General features: G+C 36.4%; 2 protein-coding genes and 1 pseudogene across 2 annotated transcripts in view; 2 read left to right on the top strand and 1 right to left on the bottom strand.

Moving 5' to 3' along the window:
- The first annotated feature begins 3,492 nt into the window (after positions 1 to 3,492).
- LOC149260888 (disease resistance protein Roq1-like) lies at positions 3,493 to 6,990 on the top strand. The gene is made up of 4 exons (XM_089421259.1): positions 3,493 to 4,098; positions 4,207 to 5,299; positions 5,435 to 5,749; positions 5,852 to 6,990. Exons 1-4 carry the CDS (start codon positions 3,509 to 3,511, stop codon positions 6,467 to 6,469), a joined length of 2,616 nt encoding a protein of 871 aa, XP_089277385.1. The 5' UTR covers positions 3,493 to 3,508; the 3' UTR covers positions 6,470 to 6,990.
- Positions 6,774 to 24,715, top strand: part of LOC149260886 (H/ACA ribonucleoprotein complex subunit 3-like protein) — a 51,796-nt gene continuing 33,854 nt past the window's right edge. Inside the window, exon 1 of the mRNA XM_089421265.1 lies at positions 6,774 to 6,893. Within this exon, the coding sequence (XP_089277391.1) occupies positions 6,861 to 6,893 (33 nt within the window). The 5' untranslated portion in view covers positions 6,774 to 6,860. The remainder of the gene's footprint in view (positions 6,894 to 24,715) is intronic.
- LOC149260887 (MLO-like protein 6) lies at positions 10,989 to 18,074 on the bottom strand (annotated as a pseudogene).

The raw sequence follows: 24,715 nt of genomic DNA, 5'->3' as shown, positions 1-24,715 counted from the left end.
TTAAAATTGCTCAAATTTAGTAGTAAACCACTTGAAATAAATTGTGGTGACTAACTTTTTTAGTCGTGTAGTCACTAATCTCTCATTTTATACTAGTGTTCTTTTCCACAATTGCTAGTAGTTGGGTGGTTCAAATATCAAACCATAATTTTAGTACATTGAATTCAGGTAAGGTAGGAAACTTCCTAGATCCCCCTTACAACTGTTCCCTCAAGCATTAAGAGTCATGCTGGGTGGTCTCTTCTTTAGTTTTAGCAATATATTTAATAAAAAATAATAATTACATCAAATGAATTTTGTTAAAATACCCACAGTGACCATTCTAGCATTATCTATCTTAATTACATATCACAAAACATGGGGTTTAAAAAGGGGTGTTATATATGTGCTCACCCTTAACTCCATCTTTTTCAACTATGAGTTTTATTTCCATTTTTATAAGTTCTAGATTTATTATATGTCTACACTATATTATCATATCTTATCTTAAGACAAACCTAGTTTCCTACAAGGCAAAGTCCTAGTTACTTTTTCCTACAAGGTAAACTCATCTAGTTACTTTCTTGAACTTGTAGACTTATTCAGTTACTTTCTTGAACTTCATTTGTTACTATGTGTCTTAAATGCTTTGTATGGCCTAGTTTCCTAATAGGCATGTAAGATTACTTTTTTCCCCAAGCTCTTCAAATAGGGAGGTGTTTAGAATCCATCTATCAACACTCACTAGGTGGTTTGTAGCCTCTTTATTTTTGTTCTAATTATGCATTTTATGTTTCAAAATACAATAGAATAGAAACTCTTCTAATTATGCATTTTATGTTTCAAATACAATAGAATAGAAACTCTTAAAAGAAACTAATAATTCATACCTTAATAATAAGATTAAAAAGCTTAATAAGTGTAGTTGGTGTACTCATGTTATCGTGAAGGCATGCAGTTAATGCTCAAGCAATTTTTTGTGAAATTTGCATTGCAATAACCTATGTTAAAACTAATATATAAGGTTATGGTATTTTGTATTATGAACTACTTTTCAATCTAGAAAGATAGGAAAAGTCTCGATTGAATATGAACATTCATTAAAAATTTAAGGGACTTCTTAAAACATGAATCCAAAAAATGAAAAAATTTTAAAGATAAGATTTATATAAAAATCTTAGCCAAACTTACTAGTCCCTAATATACAAACTCTAAAATATTTAGAAAATCTATAATATTTTTTTTTCAGAAGAAAAAAACCAGATAGATTATATTAAGAGTATATAATGAAACTTTGATACAGCAGTCAAATATTCCATATTGCCTGGAGGCAACCACGACATAACAGAAAAAAACCGAGAATGGAAAATATACAGATATAGATTGACTATGCAAAAACACACAAGGGAGAAAGTCTCGTGCCAGCATGAGGCAAAAAGAGATCATTAGTCCTAATGAGAAAGGAAACAGAAATAGCGAGAGCACCATAAGCATATCGACCCATCGAAGACAACAGCTGGAAAAGTATACAAAAAAGTCAACATCAGAACCTGTAGGAGAGAGATCCCTACACATCAGGAGCGATAGAGAAATCAGATATCCGCAGCAAGATGGATACAAGAGGAGTTCTGAGATCTTGGAAAATACAATCATTTCTCCACCTCCATAAGAGCCAGATAACCGAACCAACTCTAAAATATACCAACTCTAAAATATTTAAAATTATTTTAATAAAAATATTTAAAATTTTAATAATTTTATCTTTAAAAAAATTACAATTTTAAAAATAAAAATAATTTCAAAATTCTTATTCTAACTGTTGCTCAAATATTATGCTATTTAATTAATTTTTTTTCCCTCAATCAAATAATAGTAATGATATTTAATTATAACTTTTTCATATTTTTCCTAAATCGAGTAATAGTTAATAATACAAAATAACATAATTCTAATAAAATATATTGAGTTTCCAACCTTCAATCTCGTAATCTAAAAGGAAATAGGGTGTATTCCGAATGCAACACTTTTTAATTCACTACATGCTTTGAATAGATGTGTGTCAAGCAGTCGCTGTAGTCCATAAGATTCATAGTGGAGAACATGCTTTCGAGGTTAAGCATTTTGTCGGGTTAACCTTTCTGCACACGTCTCCTTCACGCATTGTTCATGACATGTGGAAGCTGCAGGTGAGCCCTCTGCGCTGCACGGAAGATGGAAAAATAAGCATTACTATTCACTCTAGAACTATATGAAAAGTCTCAACTAAATATTAATATTCATCTTAAAGATGAATTTAAATGCCATAATTCATGTATTTACAGGTGTATTTATATGAATTATTTTGGGGTGGTTGAGTTTGAATTTTTTGAGGGATTTATTTGTGATTGTAAAATTAGGAATAAAGAAAATTTTAGTGATAAAAATTTGTTTTAAAATATAGAAATTTTAACAAAATTTATTGTTTTTAATATGCCAACTCTAAAATACTTAAAATTATTTTAGTAAAAATATTTAAAATTTTAATAAATTTATATAATCTTTATAAATAAATTTACAATTTTAAAACTAAAATAATTTCCAAATCTCTATTCTAACTATTTCTGAAACATGGTTATTATTCAATTATAATTTTTCAAAATTTTCCTCAAATTAATAATAATTTAATAATACAAAATAACATATAACTCTAATGGATTAGGTTTTCAATATCGCGGTGAAAGGGTGTATTTCTCATTAATTTTTTCGAACCTTAATGTGAAAAGGGTATATTATTTCTTCCAACTATTCTGTATGCAATCCTTTTTAGTTGGAAAATTTGTAGAGATGTCAATTTGATTGACAGATGGGAGTGGGCAAGGGCTAATGAGCTTGCTATAAGGCATTAAATGTCCACTTAACTGCAAACTCGATAGCTATATAATTTTGGGTGAAAAAAGAGTGTTCAAAAAAGCACCTGTTTTATATGGCTATCGAACTTGTAGCTAACCGGATATTTAATGCCCGATAGCAAACTCGTTAGCCCTTTCCCATGAGAGTGGTTGTTTATTGGAATAAATGCGTGTCAAGCTGTAGTCCATAAGATTCATAGTGGAGAACATGCTTTCGAGTTCACCATTTTGTCCGCTTCTGCTGTCTGCGCGCACTGTGCTTTCTTGGATGATGAACACGTCTGGGTAAATGGATACAGCTCAAGTTGCACTGAAAGAGCGCAAAGCATTATGGGTTCCACCACACTCAAAGGCATAAGGACTCCAGTCTGTGTCTAGCAATGTGGATCCCACACGCAAAGAAGATAAGATTGACGCGGTTCATGGCCTTGCAAATCAAATATTTTCCTTATTCTATTACCCTCTGCCTCTACAAGGAGCCTTTATGTAATCTCTGCACTCTCCACTTTCTTGCCTTCACAATTTATCCCCACCTCTGCACCTCCTAACGTCGTCTCCTCCCTCTGCATTGACCATCCAGAGCATCGCAGCACCCAATTTATCATTCTCTTTCAGTTCGTATAATCGTCGAACAATTGGCAATGGCATACCCAATCCCCCAAACCCCCTGTGAAATCGAAGAAATTGAAATGGAAGATCAGAGATCTTCGGATGGTGCTTCCTCCTCTTCCACCGCCGCTGTTGATAAATACGATGTGTTTATCAACCATCGTGGGGAAGTGAAGAAGAACTTTGCCGGCCATCTCTACCGTGCTCTTCTTTTACGTGGATTGAGACCCTTTTTAGATCAACAGGATTTGCAGGAAGGACTACCTTTTCCTTCTCAATTAGAAGCTGTTATTAGAAACGCCTCCGTCCACGTTGCCGTCTTTTCACCAAAATATGCAGAATCCCGTTGGTGTTTACATGAACTCCTCCTCATGCGACAGTCTGGGGCTCCAATTATCCCTGTTTTCTACCATGTCAACCCGGCTGATCTTAGGTGGACAGATCAGAACAAAACTAAAGGTTATGGTCTCAGCTTGCACCAGCTCGAATTGAAGACAACGTTCGACCCTCGAACACAAGAAGAGAAGCTACGATATGATCCCGCCACTATTCAGAAGTGGAGAGATGCTCTTTCCTTTGTTGCAGACATAAGTGGGTTTGATCTGAACGGCAAGTATAACGGGTAAGACCTCCAAACCCCTCTCTATGTATACACTATATATGATACTTTGCCCTATGCTTTCAATTATTTATTTATTTTCTGTTGGTGTTTTTGTGGGTGAATATCTAGTGACGAGGTGCACATGATAGATAAGATCGTTGAACGTGTGGGTAAAATGATTAGAAAACCAGGGTTGTATGTGGCCAAACATCCCACTGGTTTAAATGACAAAGTCACAGATTTTGAAGCTACAGTTTTGAAGCAACAGCAGGCTGGAAAAATCCAGGTTGCGGGCATAGTCGGCCTTGGTGGAATGGGGAAGACAACGTTGGCTTTAGAACTCTTCAATAGAATGAGTTCCAAGTACAATAAGTCCTTTTTTTTATCGGATGTTAGAGAGAAGGCTAATAAAAGCTCATTACATTCGGTGCAAAGGGAGCTTCTGAGGGGCCTGACTCAGGGCCTGCCTGAAAGAGAAGTGCATATAAATAACATTTATGAAGGTATAGGGAAGTTTGAAAAGCATCTCAAATCTGCTCATGTCTTGTTAATTTTAGATGACATAGATCATGATGATCAACTAGAGGCACTTCTACCAGTTAAAGATGTCTTAAGTCCGGATAGCTTTATTTTAATTACATCTCGGTATAAAGATGTGCTGGAAAGGTCAGGAGTGGAACAGTTGTGCATTCCCAGACAACACTCGCAACAGCTCTTTTGTTCATACGCCTTTTGTCAAACCAATCCACTCCAAGGATTTGAAGATCTTGTAGATCAGTTTCTTCAAGTATGCGATGGACTGCCTTTAGCTTTGAAAGTGCTTGGGGCACTTCTCTTTGGAAAACATGAAACATATTGGGTTGCTAAACTTAATGAATCAAAAGTTCAAATGAAAGTTTCACCTGATATAAAGAAGAGATTAAAAATCAGTTACGACGCACTCAGCGAAGAGGAGCAGAAGATCTTTTTAGATATCACCTTTTTCTTCATAGGAGAAAGCAAAACAAGTGCCATAGCAGTTTGGGACGCGTCAGACTGGAACGGTTTGCCGGGGCTTACAAATTTAGAGGGCAAATGTCTAGTTGAAGTAGATGATAAAAATGTGATACATATGCACGATCAACTGCGAGAGTTGGGAGGACAGATTGCAGAGGAAGAAACGCCGCGCCGTCTTTGGCGTCCCACCGGGAACATTGATGATTGGTTGCACAACTACTCCTCTGTAAGTCCTCAATCATTCAAACTTTTTAAATAGTTAACCTTTTTCAATTTCTCCTTCGTTTTTCACCTTCAAAATATTTAAATTTAACCGTAGCAATCTGTGTACAGTTTCTTAATTCTCCATCCGAATGAACAGGTTTTAAGCAAAGCATGCGGAATTTGTCTTCTCCCTGAGGGGCATAGCACCAAACCAGTGGGGACGAGCTCAAAAGTGTTGGGGAAGCGGAAACGTTATCGTTTTCTTGGTTGTGATGTCATGAATTTTCAACTTGTTGAGACTGAAGGACATCTGCTAGATCGTATTTTGCGGGTGCATTCGCCAAATCTCTCATGGCTTTCTTGGCGTCATTGTCCCTACACTTGTCTACCTTCCTGGATTAATATTGAGAATTTAAGGGTTTTGAAAGTGGAGGGCGCTGTATTGAGAACATTATGGCAAGACATATCGCAGGTAAATCTAAACTTTTTGTCTATCGATATTGCATAAAAGGGTCTTCAATTATTTCTCACGGTTTTCCCATCTTTCTTACACTCGAAATGCTTGATCTTGCAGGCACCTTTGCAGTTGCAGGAATTGGACCTGTCTTCGTGCACTCAATTGGAGAGGCTGCCAGATTCCTTCGGCAGCTTGACGAACCTCCACAACTTGGACCTGTCTGATTGCAAGAAATTGGAGAGGCTGCCAGATTCTTTCGGCAGCTTGTCGAACCTCCACAGCTTGGACCTGCGTTGGTGCAAGAAATTGGAGAGGCTGCCAGATTCTTTCGGCAGCTTGTCGAACCTCCACAGCTTGGACCTGACTTCGTGCTCTCAATTGGAGAGGCTGCCAGATTCTTTCGGCAGCTTGTCGAACCTCCACAGCTTGGACCTGACTTCGTGCTCTCAATTGGAGAGTCTGCCATATTCTTTCGGCAGCTTGTCGAACCTCCACAGCTTGGACCTGCGTTGGTGCAAGAAATTGGAGAGGCTGCCAGATTCTTTCGGCAGCTTGTCGAACCTCCACAGCTTGGACCTGACTTCGTGCTCTCAATTGGGGAGTTTGCCATATTCTTTCGGCAGCTTGTCGAACCTCCACAGCTTAAACCTGCCTCATGCAAGAAATTGGAGAGGCTGTCAGATTCTTTCGGCAGGTTGTCGAACCTCCACAGCTTGGACCTGTTTGATTGCCTGAAATTGGAGAGTCTGCCAGATTCTTTCGGCAGCTTGTCGAACCTCCACAGCTTGAACCTGCCTGTGTGCTTGGAGAGGCTGCCAGATTCTTTCGGCAGGTTGTAGAAGCTCCACAGCTTGGCCCTGTTTGGTTGCCGGAAATGGGAGAGGCTGCCAGATTCTTTCAGCGGCTTGTCGAACCTCCACAGGTTGAACCCTATGTTATCAGAAACGGTACGGGAGCATTCGTTTCCGAAGAAAAACGCAAAGAAAATGGAACGGTACGGAAAACGCCGTTTCGTACGGTCGTTTTCGTTTACATCAAACCGGTTTTTCCATAAACGAATGGTTTTTTGACACGGTTTTCATAGCAACGTTTGTTCTGGTTCATTTGTAATGCTGGTCTAGTTCTAATGGACGTTGAGCAGAATAAGAAAAAGGCAAAGGTTGGTTTTCCAGAAACGTTGCTCTGGTTTGTTTTTGTTTGCACTGTTGGTTTCATTGTAAAGTTGAGTCCAATTTAAAAAAATGAAAGTTGGTTTTTGTGGATAGTGTTTAGAAGCTTTTTCATAGTATGCTGTATTTAGCTTAAAATTTCTTTACCAATATTGTTTATTTAGAGATTTTGTTTGTTAAAATTATATTATTAGGATGTGTTGCTTTATGTTTTAATTATTTTTTCTTAATTTTTGTGTTGGTTTTATTTAAAAGTATATTTAGTGTAGATTTTCTTATATAATTTTATAGTATTTAACATTTAAAAATTGTCTCTTTATACAAAATTATAAATTTAAATGCACATGGTTACCTTATATATTATTTTTATTATTATGAACATTAATTACTATTATAAATATAAAGATTAATTACTATTATAATAGATTAACAATAAAGTTTTGAAAGTTTGATGGTATTTTTTTTAGGTTTTGTCTAGTTGTAGCATTTCTGGTTTTCAACCCTTTGGCGTTTTCTATGCAAAATGTCAGTGGAGGGAGCAACACTTCTTCCTATAGCAAAATAGTTGAAGGTAGTAGTAGTTCTAAACAACCCTCTTCTTTTGGCTCAATTCCCTAATCCCAATGGAGCTCAATTCAATCTTCACTATCCTATTACCCAACTAGAGAAACTACATCCTAGTAGTTGCTTACCAAATACTACAATATAGCCCAAATTTGAGGTCCGCTCAAATAATATGGCAGAATATACACATGATATGCCAGATCATGTACTCATCAGGAAATTTCTAGGAATATGGCCTTCAAAAAAATCCCACTCTCACTAGGTCCAAATCAAGTGGAAATGGAAAGGTCAAATCAAGCTTGAATTCAATGCCAAAGGTTTCTTCACTATTAAACGATCAAACATGGATATTTGCGAATGACCTATGTAAGCAACACAAGCTTTGTTTCTCACTATGAATATTCGAGAATGGTCTATGTGAGCACATTATTGGAGAATGCGGATGATGTATGCTTTGTTTTATGTTTTTCACATTTTTCTTGTTTTTTCTCTCTCCTCGTTTCTTGAATGCGAAACCTCCAAACTTCGTTTCGTTGTTTTTTCTCATTTTGTTTCCCGTTTCTCGTTTCTGGTAACATAAGTTGACCCTGCTTTGGTGTGAGAAATTGGAGAGGCTACCAGATTCTTTCGGCAGCTTGTCGAACCTCCACAGCTTGGGCCTGGGTTGGTGCCTGAAATTGGAGAGGCTGCCAGATTCTTTCGGGAGTTTAAGTAGCTTTAAATATTTTGATGCCGGGTCCTGTTCTAAGTTAAGAATCTCATGCAAAGCATTTGGAAATATAAGAACACTCGAGCATATAGATCTTTCCGGCTGTAAAAAAGTTGAAGTATGGCCCTCGCAACTGGGGCATCAAAGGTCCCTGAAAGTACTGAAGTTGAGGGGCACAAATTTGAAGAAAGAATTGCCAAGTGCTTTTGAACTCCCCAGTGATTTAGAAGTTTTGTGGATAGGAAACCCTTTGCTGGAGACGGTGATGCCTTCGCTAGGTCACTTACGGAAGTTGAAGGAATTGCATGTCGAGCGTATTAATCTGAGAAGTATAGAAGGCCTTTGTGGTCTTCCAATGCTTCAAGAGTTGCACATTGAAGAGTGTAACGAACTTGAGGAGCTGCGGAGTGTTGAAACAATGGTGTCCTTGGAGGAGTTGTATGCAATCGATTGTGCGAAGTTGAAGAGCATACGGGATTTGGCGCAGCTAACAAAACTTAGATGTCTAATTGTTGAAGGGTGCCCTCAGTTGGGCGAGTTGGAAGGAGTTGAATGTTGTCAATCATTAGGGGATCTTTATGTCAAGGGGTGTCCCAAATTGCGGTGGGATGAGAGAGTAGTAGAGAGGCTGCGCCAGCAATGCGGCTCTGGATTTAGGTTGGAGGAACCAAATCGAAGTTGAAATGAAAGTGTTAAATTCGCAATTTAAAAGCAGAGAGACTAAAACAGAAGCATGCATGATTGTAATATAAATGGTCTTTTCAGCGGTAAAGAAATGGGGTCCATGTTACTGTAAAAGTATTATACAGTGAAGAAGTTTTTAATATATTTTTTTTAGTGTGTGGCACTTGCAGAGGCAAGATTGACTCTGATAACCATTACCATGGAGGAAGATAAATGGTCCAGGATTCATGTCGGGACCTCTCAAGGGAATATCAACTCCAACACTTTGTATTCCTGATAGTCATTAGACTCTGATAACCATTACCTTGGAAAAAGAGAAACAGTCAAGGATTCATGTTGGGACCTCACAAAGGAATATCAACTTCAACACTTTGCATTCCTCATAAGTCATTGAAGTGGAGGTTGGATTCACAATCACTGCATGGTACCTTCGTAACCATTGCCTAAGTTAATTTGGGCTGCCAGGATTTGTAATACATTTTTATTTGGGAAATGAAATGGGTCAACATAGAATCAAGGTCTGAATCACTGATTCACATTTGCTGGAGAATGATAATATAGAGTCAAACTGACAACCACCACTGGAATCTCATAAATAGCATCGAAGGTTTTTGTCAGAAGGTATAATAGAAGTCAAACTGCCAACCAACACTGGAAGCTCATGTATAGCATCAAAGGTGGCTTATTTAACTATTGAATGCCTTCTTAACGTTCCAAATTTTTCTACAGTTTCAATAGTTCCTAAAGTATAGTTTGCCATAAATTAGAAAGGAAACATGTCTTACTGGCTCTTGGCCCTCAAGATAAATGAAGCAAGGCATATGTTATGTAGTGGCATTATGGGATCGTCTGTGTTGTTCAAGTTTCTGTTGTGTAAATAATTGGCTTGCTTCCAGAAGTTTTGTGCACTAACTATTGCAGCCTGTAGATGCACCATAAAACAAGTTACAACACATATAAAGCAGAAGAGTGTTTTGCCTTTACACAACTGGTGTGTAAACATGTCACCAGCCTAAAAACTATGCCAAGCCCCAGACAGCCATAGAAGTTGAAAAATAAGTTATAACATCAAAAAAACCCAACTTGAAAAGAAATCGGGATTTTTTATAACACATTAAAGCTCAAGGAAAAAAAAAGCTACCAGATGTGTCAAGAATGATGTGGAGAGAAGAATTGGATCTCTCTTATGCAAAATCACTCCAAAATGCTGTCCACCTTGGAGATTTTGAAGGCACATGGGAGGGCACAACTGCTACACTGGTAAGATAAAACGTAAAAGAAATTCGCGATATTTTAGCAAAATTAATCCTAAACTGAAAATGACAGAGAAATTATCTTGCAGAAGATGAGCAAGGAAAAGAAAGCTGAAAAATAGGCCGAGGCCGACAGAAACTAATCATAAAGACCAGATGCAGTATATGCACATTTGTTTGCAGGCTATGCACGAGTTAAAGAATGACAGTAAAACGGCAGAGTCGGTCTAAGAATCGCTTAGAAAACCCTAAAAGCCTTGAAAACCTAGAATTTAAAACCATTTAAACACAGTTTTTGACATAATCGATAGCCATTAATGAGTAAGACGCAGATTTTTAGGTTGTCGTATTAAAAAGCAGAGGAGTGCATTTACACAGCAAGTGCTTACCGAGTGACCGCCTGTCAAACTCAAATCATGCTTTACATAGCAAGTGCTTACCGAGTGACCGCCTGTCAAACTCAAATCATGGTGCCGTGAGCATTATAAGCATATAATCTATCTGAAATTTCCAACGAATGAACAGAACAATGATAATTTAATCCTAATCAGTGATGGCCAAAAGCCAGGGAAGAAGAACAGCAACAACCACTGGCAAACGAAGAAGATAAGTCAAATTTAGATATAAATTGGTTTTGAACCAGGTTTTTGTATGATGTGGATGGAACATTTATATTTTGGGAAAGGGAAATTTGTCATCATTTGTGTGTGCATCTTTTGAACTGGGATATTTTGTAGTCTCTATATCCTCAGGGGCCTCGGTAACCAAAACAGGTTGATTAAGCTGGGGAGGATAAGAAGAAGATGCATCAATTTCTGAATCTGATGCGCTGGATTCTGAGTGGTCATATCTCTCAGAGGCATCTGCAGTTTCCATGTCTCTTGCTATTTTGTATCTTCGGAGAAAATGCAATGGAGAAGATCCATGGATTGGAGTTGTTTCTCCGCTTTGAAATCCCGAAAACACAGTTGGTCTGCTTGTGAAACCAGGGGAAGAATGCTTTGACTTTCTATCTCATTTTGTTTTTTTCTTAGCATTTTTCTACCATCTGTTCAAAGCATTGGCTATCTATTCTTCAAATATTGTCTTCTTCATGTGAGATCCCATCTGCATAAAAATATCCCATCATATTTTAAGAGCACATTCCTTTATACATGATATTTAACCAGAACAGGGTGTTTTTGAACAATCCAAAAGTTCACTAAAACATTTGTACATACTGGAAAAACAAAATTTGCCCCAAAAATGGATGTTCTCTATCTATCAACAAACAGGGTAAAATGGATGTTCTCTATCTATCAACAAACAGGGTAAAATGGATGTTCTCTATCTATCAACAAACAGGGTTATATCAAGAAATAAAATTAAAATGATTTAAAGAAAAATCATCACTTCTATTTCTCTGCTTTTCTGGAAGGCTCCAGACCACAAAAAAAATTAATTTAACAAACAAAAGGAAGCATATTTTAGAGTGGTCATACTTTTCATTCGAAAATCCTCTGAGGCTTTACCTGAAGCTCTCAATAGAGAGATAACTGTTGTACAAAAAAAAAATTAAACTCCACTGTTTTCTATCTCCTGATAAATTTGTCTACTATGAGTTTAACTATTTTTTAATGAGGTGATTTTTTAACCGTTTCACCGAAATCTGATGACACGATTTTTGGTGAGATCACAATGTTTCATTGTTTAAATTGTATTTTTGAGTACAAAAATGGATTCAATGTCCTGAAAAATCCCTTAAACATTTGGATTGTGCAAATTCAACAACTTAAAGCTAAAATTTCCCCTATTTCTAATCAGAAACTATGGTTTTAACAATTTCTACTCAAATTTTGGGCAAAATTAACCAAAAAAAATCAAAAGTGGTCTCATTAAACAACTGTGTTAATGCATTATCAAGTGACACCTTATCTCTAATTTTATCAGTACAAGTAAGATATTTAATATCACAATGTAGGGTTTGATTAATCTATTTCTGTACAAAATAAACCAGGTGAATACACTAAGTGAATACTTGGACGATGTAGCTCTCCTTTTTTGTAATTATATAAGCCAGCATTTTCTCAAGTTCAATCGATCTTGTCAAACACCTAAACTGATTGCATTTTCAATGAAGATGGAGTAGACTGACCTGTGTCACAAGGGCATAAAGTGGAAGTGTGATGTAACTACATAGAAACTACACAGCAACCCTAGACACAAACACAAGCAACCCAAGGTAATCCTTATCAGATGCGTAATAAGGTCACTCTTAATATTCTTCTTACACATATTAAAGTTGCAAAACAATCAAGTAGTGCTAAGTCAAAGAAGAGATAATGATATTAAATAAATAAAAAGCAAACAGTTAAAATGATGAAGTTTGCTTGGAAGCTAGAATTTCCTTTACATGTACCCAAAAAAATATAAATTAGCACACTAGTCTATATGTTGCATACTTACCCTGTGATAATTCTTACTATGATGAAAGTAAACCTGTCATGAAAACAAGATCTCAGGCCAAATTCGTACTGCAAGAATGAAGTCAAATTTAAATAAGGTGCACAGAGGGATCGGAATTGAAAATTTGTAGCTGTGTAAACTAAAATTGATTTAAAACACCTAGCACTGCAATATGCTACCATTGTTATAATAGTAAATCCAATGATTCTACATGCAAAAGTTCATTCTTTACTAAATGAACATAGTGCTTACCCATATCCACAAGAAGAAAGCAAGCTAGAAAGCATTCTGCAGAACATAACGTAAGTTTGCTAACCATCAAAGCATTGTCATTTCCATGAATATTCAGTAAACAAGATTCAGAAATAGAATTTGTCAATGAGGCATTGGTGTGAAAACCATTTTGATACCTGGAATAGAGTGAAATGGATCAAGAAAAGAACAAGTTTAGGACGACTGAACCAAAAAAGTTCATCTGTTGGCTGCACTATGGGAGTTCCTTGAACTACAGCATGCCTCTCTTGAATTTCTAAGGCCATCTCTATTATTATAACTTGTAGCTTTGTGGCGACCAACAAAACCGTCTGCGCATTTTCAAGATCGAATGACAATAAGCCCGAAGAATTCAATCAAGAAACTTTTCAGGTCATTAACTCACATCATCAATAAGACAATCCTATTAGTCTAAGACTTTTGTTTACTTACAGCTAAGGGAACAAAAGAGAGCCAAAAGTACGCATACCATCCTGCTCAGAGAAACACATCCAATCCAAAAGAAAATATTAATTGAACAAAAGCGAAAACTGCATATGAATATGCAAAATTATGTCTTTGGCGGGAGAGATGAGTCTTGAAGACTTACCATACAAATTAAGAAGCAAAAAAATTACAGCAAAAGCCCACAAGGAAGGACTGCAGATAATGCATCAAAAGGCCTCTGTTTAGGTAAAATTCAAGGGGATTTTCAAAACATTCCAAGAAGTTGACATAGCAAGGACCAAGAAGGAAACCTAATGTTATTTCTGAAGACCAAAGCTTTTGTGAACAGGGAAATCTTTACTAACCTGATTCCAACCACCCTCTTGAAGTCATCAATTAATGACCTCTTGATATATTTATGAAAATCAAACTTGCTATTCGGGGTCAAGTGAGCCTATACAGTTCCAATAAATAAATAAAATTATAGTACTAATTAGATTCCTTACACAAATGATATGGGTGCTGATATAACAAAGATGAAATGGAAAAGATGATTTAAATTTATCAAGACTTACAACAATGAAGCCATGGCGCAAGGTCAGGTAATCAAATTTTGTTACTGACCAAAAGAATTGTCGAAAGAAGCATACCTGCAAATCCAAGGAAAATTAATGTTAAACCAGAACTGGATATTTCTCAGTTAACATGCAAAGGTCAAACTCAGATATATCCATAGATCATTTGCAAGTATGAAATACTTACCATCCATTTAAGAATCGGTATTCGGCTTGATAAAGGCATATGACGCTTTACAAATGAGGTTTCTTGGGTTAATTTGAATCTTGCAGGATCTGCTTGGACCAATAAAGCAAGCAATTGCCTCAATATACAGTTTTCTTAGCACGCTCAAAAAGTTACCCAACCCAAAAGATTCATTTTGTGTCCTTTCAATCTTCTATATTTAAAAACATTACTCAATCAGCTTATAACATATTTTTTTAACTAAAACAAGATTTTTTTGGAGAATCGGTAACTTGAAAGATCAGCTATCACTATTAAACCAGTTACAACTATTTCATAAATACTATAAACAGGCCAATTACAACTTACAACATGTCTCTAGAGACTTGAACCCACATAGTTGGGAAACAAACTGTTTACCAAACTACTTGAACTAAGATCCATTGACCAATCACCCTATAACTAACACAGTATATCCCAATTAGAATTGGCAGGTTGCCAACCAGTTATTACTTTTCAACTTAAAGAGTCTCCGAAGAATGGAGTAAATAAGATTCCATAGCAACCCAATTAAGGGAGAAGAAATAAAAGAACATCAACTCACCATTTGAAAACTCATAATCCAGAGTTTGTGATTCCCTTTCCCACTCTTTTCAACGCCTCATCTAGGCATCAAGAGGACTTGTAGATCTCAGTATTAACAAAGGATATAAATGCATGCAGAGGTCAAAATAAAAAACCCAAGGCAGAATTTAACTGAACATTATTGGACAAAATAATTGATCTCCCCTTCCACCTACCTTTGCTCTTGCCAGTGCCACAGTTAAGATACTATATAACACATGGAGAACTGCCAGCATAAAGATGAAGATGTGGAGTTGATGCATGCCGCTTTGGGAAACCAGAGGATACTTACCCTAAATACAAAGCAGCAGAGTTATCAAGTAAAATCCAACATAAAATAAATATTTGAAATTTGTATGGGAAGCTAATTTCAAGATGGTCTAAATCAACTCGATCTCGGCAGGAAAATCAATCAAAGAATCATAGGACCTGGATAAAGAAACCATGCGCATTAAGACTAAGAGAAGGGTTTGGCCTTTACATGTGTGGAGCTACAATGTTGGCTACCCTTAGAAGCAGCTAAGACGCGTCTCCATGGGACCTCCTGTTCAGTAGACATTGATTCCCATAGAATTTTTTGCATGCGCTCCTTTTCTTGGTCATTATCCCCTTCCACCTTTATATCACTAGAATCAATTTCCTTCTTACATGGAAGCATAATATAAGCTATTTTTTTGGGTATACAAATCATGGAAATGGGCTTCTGTCCAACTTTCAGTAGAAGCGATATGAAACCCATAAGCATCAACTCTGCAACCCAAAAAGACGATTTTCAAAAATATTTGCTCAGAGGACATATTCAGAAATTCTAGCCAGTAGGTGCTACAAGAAATCAGTGTAGTTGCCTGAAATTAAAGGTTGAAATTCAATTTAGAAAATCAAAAACAAGCTATTAATGCAATCTAAGCAGATCAGTTAAATACATAAAACAGATATTGTCAAGTTCAACCCATGTAACCATTTTAGAAGGAGGTTCTATCTAAAACAGCATAAATTTGTGGTTCAAATTAGTTTTAGAGTATTAGGGGATAGACTACAAGAAGCAACATGGTGGATATGAGTGGTTTCGAGTATCCATTACCTGCTTTCAATTTTTCAAGCGCTTCATATAGAGCCTTTTTATTTGTTATGGAGAGCCACTGTAAATATAATGACAGAAAAGGGGTTTATTAGTACAGATGCAAGCAGAATTCAAAACTTGTAATCCTGCAGATTTTTTTATCATGTCTTCCTCTATCAGCATCCTTTTCCTGTAATAACCAAAGTAATAATTATACTTCTAATCACTGATGACATATGGAATATGAGCCATTCATATTGGGTTTTAAAAGTGTGTTTTGTTGGTCATTTCAGAAGCCAAATTTATCAAATTTCTACCAATCAAAACAAACTGAATGCCGAACTGAACCGAAGTAAGATCAATTCAACTAAACCAAAAAGTGCATAGTTGAAATCTAAGAAAAATCTTACATTGCTAGCATAATGGATACCATGTTCAAGAAGTAAAGAGATGGCCACAAATTCCAAACAAACAACTGCTACTGCCCAAGTAGGATTTTTCTCTAGAGAACGATCATTGCCACTGTCAGCTCCTGCCATATTCTTCTCATAGGACTGGTAATTGCCTCTAAATTCACCACAACCTTAAAAAGGAAATTTCAGCAGTTTAAAACAATTCCCAATCAGGGTTGATACTCTCAACCACAATATCGTCTTTTCAATTCCCAAATCCTGAATTCGAGTACGGGAACCCTCTCTCTGAATACAGAGGTGGTGAGCCTATTCTTTTAATATTGTTGGTGTATGAAAGAAGACTACCTACTGTAGCTTTGAATTTTGTAAATAAAGAACTCAAGAATTGGTCTCCTATGGAGTCATTCAAGTCAATGCAATGGCATGGGAAGGCCAAGTCACTCAATTTGTTAGTATAAACGTGAACCCAAGTCCATCAATCCATACCCAAGTCCATCAATGGCGTGGGAAGGCCAATTGTTGTCCACTCTTTCCCTACACCTGTGAATTGGCCAATTCCCCCACTTGAATTCCCCTTTTAACCTTTTCTGGCGTTGGACAATTCAGAACTCTCCTGTGGCAAGATCTGGGCATCAGCGATCCACTCAATGGCCTCACAATTAAACTTCAGATCATAATTTCTTACGGTCTACCCCAACATTGTCCTAATAACAATTTTTGCAACCTGTAATTCAAAGCTACAAAGCTAGTGCGGTTGTTTTTTTTTTCAACTAAAGAAATGGAGCTTGAAGTAAAGAATCATAGGACCTGGATAAAGAAACCAAGCACATTAAGACTAAGAGAAGGGTTTGGCCTTTACATGTGTGAAGCTACAATGTTGGCTACCCTCAGAAGCAGCTAAGACACGTCTCCATGGGACCACCTGTTCAGTAGACATTGATTCCCATAGAATTTTTTGCATGCGCTCCTTTTCTTGGTCATTATCCCCTTCCACCTTTATATCGCTAGAATCAATTTCCTTCTTACATGGAAGCATAATATAAGCTATTTTTGTGGGTATACAAATCATGGAAATGGGCTTCTGTCCAACTGTCGGTAGAAGCGATATGAAACCCAGAAGCCTCAACTCTGCAACCCAAAAAGACGATTTTCAAAAATATTTGCTCAGAGGACATATTCAGAAATTCTAGCCAGCAGGTGCTAAAAGAAATCAGTGTAGTTGCCTAAAATTAAAGGCCGAAATTCAATTTAGAAAATCCAAAACAAGCTACCAATGCAATCTAAGCAGATCAGTTAAATACATAAAACAGATATTGTCAAGTTCAACCCATGTAACCATTTTAGAAGGAGGTTCTATTTAAAACAGCATAAATTTGTTGTTCAAATTAGTTTCAGAGTATTTGGGGGATAGACTACAAGAAGCAACATGGTGGATATGAGTGGTTTCGAGTATCCATTACCTGTTTTCAATTTTTCAAGCACTTCATGTAGAGCCTTTTTATTTCTTCTGGAGAGCCATTGTAAATATAATGACAGAAAAGGGCTTTATTAGTACAAATGCAAGCAGAATTACAAACTTGTAATCCTGCAGATTTGTTTATCATGTCTTCCTCTATCAGCTTCCTTTTCCTGTAACAACTAAAGCAATAATTCTACTTCTAATCACTGATGACATATGGAATATGAGCCATTCATATTGGGTTTTAAAAGTGTGTTTTGTTGGTGATTTCAAAAGCCAAAATTTATCACATTTCTACCAGTCAAGACAAACTGAATGCAGAACTGAACCGAAGTAAGATCAATTCAACTAAACCAAAAAGTGCACAGTTGAAATCTAAGCAAAACTTTACCTTGCTAGAATAATGAATAACATGTTCAAGAAGTAAAGAGATGGCCACAAATGCAAAACAAACAACTACTACTGCCCAAGTAGGAGTTTGCTCTAGAGAACGATCATTGCCACTGTCAGCTCCTGCCATATTCTTCTCAGAGGACTGGTAATTGCTTCTAAATTCACCACAACCTTAAAAACGAAATTTCAGCAGTTTAAAACAATTCCCAATTAGGGTTGATACTCTCAACCACAATATCATATTTTCAATTCCCAAATCCTGAATTCGAGCATGGGAACCCTCTCTCTGAATACAGACGTGGTGAGGCTATCCTTTTAATATTGTTGGTGTATGAAAGAAGACTACCTACTGTAGCTTTGAATTTTGTAAATAAAGAACTCAAGAATTGGACTCCTGTGGAGTCATTCAAGTCAATGCAATGGCATGGGAAGGCCAAGTCACTCAATTTGTTAGTATAAACGTGAACTCAAGTCCATCAATCCATACCCAAGTCCATCAATGGCATGGGATGGCCAATTGTTTTCCACTTTTTCCCTACATCTGTGAATCAGCCAATTCCCCCACTTGAATTCCCTTTTTCAACTTTTCTGGTGTTGGAAAGTTCAGAACTCTCTTGTGGCAAGATCTGGGCACCAGCGATCCACTCAACGACCTCACAATTAAACGTTAGAGCATAATTTATTGCTGTCTACCCCAACATTGTCTTATAACAATTTCTGCAACCTGTAATTCAAAGCTACAAAGCTAGTGAGGTTGTTTTTTTTTTCAACTTAAGAAATAGAGCTTGAAGTAAAGAATCATAGGACCTGGATAAAGAAACCATGTGCATTAAGACTAAGAGAAGGGTTGGCCTTTACATGTGCGGAGCTATAATGTTGGCTACCCTCAGAGCTAAGACGCATCTCCATGGGACCTCCTGTTCAGTAAACATTGATTCCCATAGAATTTTTTGCATGCGCTCCTTTTCTTGGTCATTATCCCCTTCCACCTTTATATCGCTAGAATCAATTTCCTTCTTACATGGAAGCATAATATAAGCTATTTTTTTGGGTATACAAATCATGGAAATGGGCTTCTATCCAACTGTCAGTAGAAGCGATATGAAACCCAGAAGCATCAACTCTGCAACCCAAAAAGTTGATTTTCAAAAATATTTGCTCAAAGGACATATTCAGAGATTCTAGCCAGCAGGTGTGTTTAGTCAATTTAACGTCTTAAATTGCTCTACATAAATTATCAATCCGGGTATCGTAAACTGATGAAGTGTGGTGCACTATATCTGCTTAGTTAACCTTTTTCTTACTTCATTGTTTTATAGTTTATTTTGTTTATAGTAATGGTTTTATAAACAAATGAGTGATTTGTGTGTGTATGGTGGTTTCTAAATGAGTGAGTGTGTGTAACTGGTGGTTTCTAACTACCTTCTAAACTTGCAAAGAAAGAGCTTGAAATAAATAACTTGAAATGAAACTGAAAGCAAAGCATAAAAACCACTTTCTAATGGCACTAGTCACTACTCATGCTGCTGCAATAAAAAGGTAAGAAAAACCACTTTAAAGACCAATTATAATGTTCATCTCTTCCTAACACTCTGCTTCCAACATATAGTACTATGTGAAACACGATTAAGAAGTAGTTAGATATAAGTCTAAAAAGTAATCAAGCTCTAAGATGACAAATTATAACACCACTTTGCCTTTCTCCAACATTCTGCTTCCAACATACATTGTAATGTGTAACAAGTGAAGAAAGAGTTAGTGATATAAGTCAAAAACTACTCAAAGCAAGCTGTGATTTATTAGTATTCTGATCTCTTAAAGATGAACAACTTATGATAAGGAGACCATCAATATGTTAGCATACAACTTGAGAAACTAAACTTAGAAATCAAGCTAGAAAAATAAAATAAAGGCAGCAACTTATGAATATGACAACTGAAAATACCATTAGAGATAAAGCAAATACAACAAAGACATCTGTACAAGGCAGGGGCCCCCTACCACCTATGAAATCAAAGCAAAATTAAACACACTTGCATAAATTAAAATTGCATGAATGAAAATCTAATCTACCTTACATTCTTCAAAGCAATATTTACAAAATGAAATCTACTCTACTTACATCCTAATATGCTCCATGACATCTACTTCACATCTCCTTCCATGTTGAGAACATCAAAGCTTTATTCAATTTCTTCAAAAGTACAAAGTACAAAAGCTTTCAAAAGCCATGGGACTAACAAGCTAAAAGGACTAAGAAAAGACTAAAGGAAAGACTAGCAAATGAAGGAGCGAGATCTCCTATTTATACAAAAAGATGAGAGCCATCTCATTAATGAGAATCCATGAATCTCTCCCTCTACCTCTAGAGTCTTAATCAAAATAGGAACTGATAAGACACATGTCTTTTTAGAGTTACAATACAATTAGGAGATGTGACACATATCCTCATGATCCCATGATTCTTTCCAACCAAATTCGAATTTGGCCTTAGAGTGCCACATAAGGGTCTTCTAGAAGCCTCCTTTCAACCTACACATGTCAACAATCTCAACCCATTTGTTAGGTATAAGCATATGCACATTATTTTCTAATGTTTAACCACAAATTCACTTAAAAGGCTTAGAAATAACAAATATTGGAAAAACATAAAGGTGGCCCAATGATAATGAAAGTGGGATGAATGTGGTGACATAGTAGTGAAATGGAGGTGATATAATGGACATAATAGTGAAAGTATAATGCAAATGAATGACATTTTCAAGACTCAACATACCCCCCAACTGAAGCTATTGCATGTCCTCATGCAATATATATTACATTAACTCTTTTGATCCTTGAGCTTTGGCTTAACTTTGCATGATATCATTTGATAACTTCATATTTATGCAAAGTGTTTCACTTGAATTGCAACATGGTTGGTTCTTGTGTTACAACCATTTTTTTGTTGTTGCCTTCTATTTTGATCTTTGAACTTTGCATAATGATATTTTGATTATTGTTGCAAAGTATATCTTTATTGGATTGCATGATGGTTGGTTCTTGTGTGACAACCATGATTTTGTTTGTATCCAATTTATCCTTTAAGCACTTTTTCAAAAGCCATTGTATGCTCATAATAGCAATGTAATAATTAATATATGTTGGAAGTATGTGAGTTCTTGAATATGATATGGACATGGCAAGATATGAATATGAATGTATTCCCCCCCCCCCAACTGATGGTATTGGCAATTTTATGAAATGAGGAAGAGAAATGTTTTTCCAACAATTATCATTCTAGCTTTTTATGGAATTCTATGGTTAAAAGTTAGAAAATTCCGTACCTTCACTTACCCTTTGGAATGGATGAGTTGTATGTGTGGTGGCTGAAAACTTCTGATCATTTTCTTCTTCAAGTGGCTGATCAAGAGGAGTCATGGATAGAGAGATAAGATGACTTTTTATTGCTTCTACTAAAACTTGCTGAATCTGCTCCAAAATGCTGAAAATAATAGTCTTCATGTCTTCAAAACTCATTGGCACAATTCCTACTATGTGAAAAGATGTTCTGATGTCGAACATAGTAGGAAATTGTTGGCTTAGTGACCATTAATGGATGCCACTAGTCAACACGAGAACTCTCACCATTGATGACAATGAGAGTCAAGATGCCCAAACACATCTTGCTAGGTACGAATGAATTTGTTGATGTCGAGTCACCTAGAAGATCTAACAAACAAGGGACATTAATGTATTCCCATTGTTTGTCAGCATGAGGACTTGCCATTAAGGCATGCAAGCCTCAAGGTGTTTTTACAAAGAACTTAGACTCAAAGGACTATGGACTCAATAATTTGCATTGAAGCAGGGCTTATTTGTAGAATGAAAATGACAAGGAATGGAAAATGGCAATGGAGAATAGAAATGGCAATGGAAATAAGCATGTGAATGAGCCTCTTGCTTTTATTTGTGGGTTATGAATGGACAAAATAGATGGAAAGTGTATGTGAATGTAAGTGAAAAGTATGGAGTGGAATGAGGTGAATGGTTTATTATGAAGTATGGATGTGATGGATGGATGTGATGGAGACAATAGTATCTGAAAGTTTTTCAAGTGTTTGGATCTGATTTTGCATCAACATATTTCCTCTTTGTTGCTGATCATCCTCTCATGAAACAAATTGGTCTCTTAGAGAGACACCATTCTCTTGTAGTCATTTGTCCTTCCTCCTGGAACCTGCAAAAAACTAATACTTCTTCTGCAATGGAATATAAGATTATCAAAGGAGAGAGGTGATCAATCTCTCTAATTATGATATTTACACACAAAACTAAGAATTTGTATTAATGAAACAAGTTCTCAAAGGAAAAATCAAAAGAATTTATACCTGCTTTGGAATTAGTGCCTCAAGTTGATGTTGCTTATTTTCAGCAATTTATTTCATTGTTTGCCATTTCAAACTCTAATGATATATTTCTCATTGTATAGATCTTGTTGAGATCTTTCCAATGGTACTTAAATCATCAAAATCTGATTTTGTATGAGAAAAATAGGTTGATTTGAACAATGAGGTTTTTCTGGCTGCGGAATTGGGGAACAGCTCTGTAGCTAAAAATTTTGAATAAAAAGTTAGCCATTCATCTTTCATTATCAGTCCAAAATTAATCAATACCTTCAGAAAAGTGAGAAAATAACTTGTTCATTTCATTGATTCAAAATTATTATTTTTTCTTGACATGCAGCGACTTAGTGTGGCGACTCAGTGTGGCGACTTTGTGATAACACACAATTTGACTTCCCTTTGACCGGGGTCTTTTTCATCAAATTTGATCGAATGAATAGGACACCATCCATGTACCAACATTTCCCCAGCTACCCATGTGACTTGTTTTGCTTGATGACACCTGCAACCTAGAGTTTAACAAAACAGCTGCGGAATCTGGGATTGGCTGTGGAAACGCTGTATTGGCTGCGGAAAGTGGCTAAAACAGTTTATCATCAATTTTGAATTTTTTTATTTTTATTTTTTTTCATTGTCTGCAAGTAGGAACTCTGTGAATGGAGAAAAATAGTTTTAAAGATGGAAATAGATCAGAGTAATTCCTATGCATGCTGTAACAGAAACACCCAAATCAATCTCAAAATAATTGGGAAGTTTAACATGCATGTGCATATTACAGGCGTGATTCAAAATTTTTAGCAGCAACGGGTGCACTCAGGGGAATGCCTCTTACAGCTCATTCTTACAGATAAGCAAATGGTTTGAAAATTCCAAGTCTTCTCTTTACTTTGGCCGTATATCTCATCACAATAAACACCACTGCCGTAAAAAATTTTGGACACGTCTTGCTGTGAGTCGTGCGTTGCATGAGACTATCAGTCATTAAAGACGTGTAATTAATCTTGAATACAGCACATAATTGATTCCCAATTAGGTTTCTCTTCTTCAGGCACGCGGAATTAAATCAGCATTCAAACTACCAGTTAATTAACTCAACTCCAGTTTTTTTTCACGCGGCAGCAAGAAAGAGGCTCCAAAGAACCGAAGATTTCTCCCAGACCGCCACGAATTTCCTCAAACGGTTTCTGGGTTATCTAATTAACCCACCTAGCAAAAAAAACCCATGTTTTAGTTTTTTGAAATTCGCCTTCATTTGGGCAAATCGAGCGTTTTAAATTTGACGTTTTTCTGTTGTTTACGTTTTCTGAGTTATCAATTTTTACTGTTCTGAATTCGTTGTTCTTGTTTGATCTACTGTTTTGCAGGTGTGTACAGGTTCAACACATCCAAATCATTCAAATCATTCAACCCCCTGCATCTCTGTACTTTCACAATCCGTACTGTTTGCACAGATGTTTTCTGCAAATCCGATAATCAGCTAAACATGAGTTTCATGACTCCAACTTTGAAAAAAAAAGCCCTAGCTGACTTGTATGTCATTGATAAACAGTACGAGAAAGCTTTTGCAATATATGCAGATCTGAGGAAACCTGGCATATTTGAATTTATTGAGGAGCATAATCTACATGATGCTTTGCAAGATAAGGCGTTGGCACTCATGACTTTAGATCCAAAAAGGGCAGTTGCCTTACTAGTCCAACAAAGAGAGTTTATTAAACCATCTGAAGTGGTCTCACAGCATATGAATTTTGATGAGCTTGTTCCATTATTGAAATTCTATTTTCATGAAGAGGTTCAGAACATCAAAGCTACTCCGAGCTAGAAAACTGGCCATGGCTGAAGGACAAGCACAGGGATGTAAGCAACTCTCTGTTTCTGACTGATAATGTAGCTATCCAAGGGTGAAATCAACTCAAAAATATGCCACTAAATGATGAATGCCTCCTACAGGAACCAACCTCCAAAAATGCACAATTCGGTCCTCTTTTTTCTCTCATATATACAATGCATTTTTTATGTTGCATGTTTATTTCAGGCCAAAGCTTGATCAAGGAGGCAGATTTTTTTTTATTGAAGCCACAATGAAAACTAGGAATGGAGACAGCCATAGATTGCTTTTCTCTTTTTTTTCTTCTCTGAAATTGTAAAATTTTATAAAAAGGATTAATGATTTTCAATTTCAGACAGCAAATACTTCAAGAAACACATGTTAAAAACAAGACTTTGACTGAGGTCCTAGGTTGGTTTTTCATCGATCTGAGCTGGGTGACTAGGATAGGATCCATGTCGGGACGATTCTGGAGATGCCCATGTGGTCGGTTTTTTCATTAGATGCCTGTAACCTGTTAAACCTTGAAACAGCTGCGGAATTGTCAGCTAGCTG

This window comes from Pinus tabuliformis, chromosome 6, assembly GCF_031772625.1.
Source record: "Pinus tabuliformis cultivar Carrire ecotype Pingquan chromosome 6, CPIR1, whole genome shotgun sequence".
Taxonomy (NCBI): Eukaryota; Viridiplantae; Streptophyta; class Pinopsida; order Pinales; family Pinaceae; genus Pinus; species Pinus tabuliformis.
Note: the sequence above shows the minus strand (reverse complement) of the source record. Positions and strands in the feature narration are given on the sequence as shown.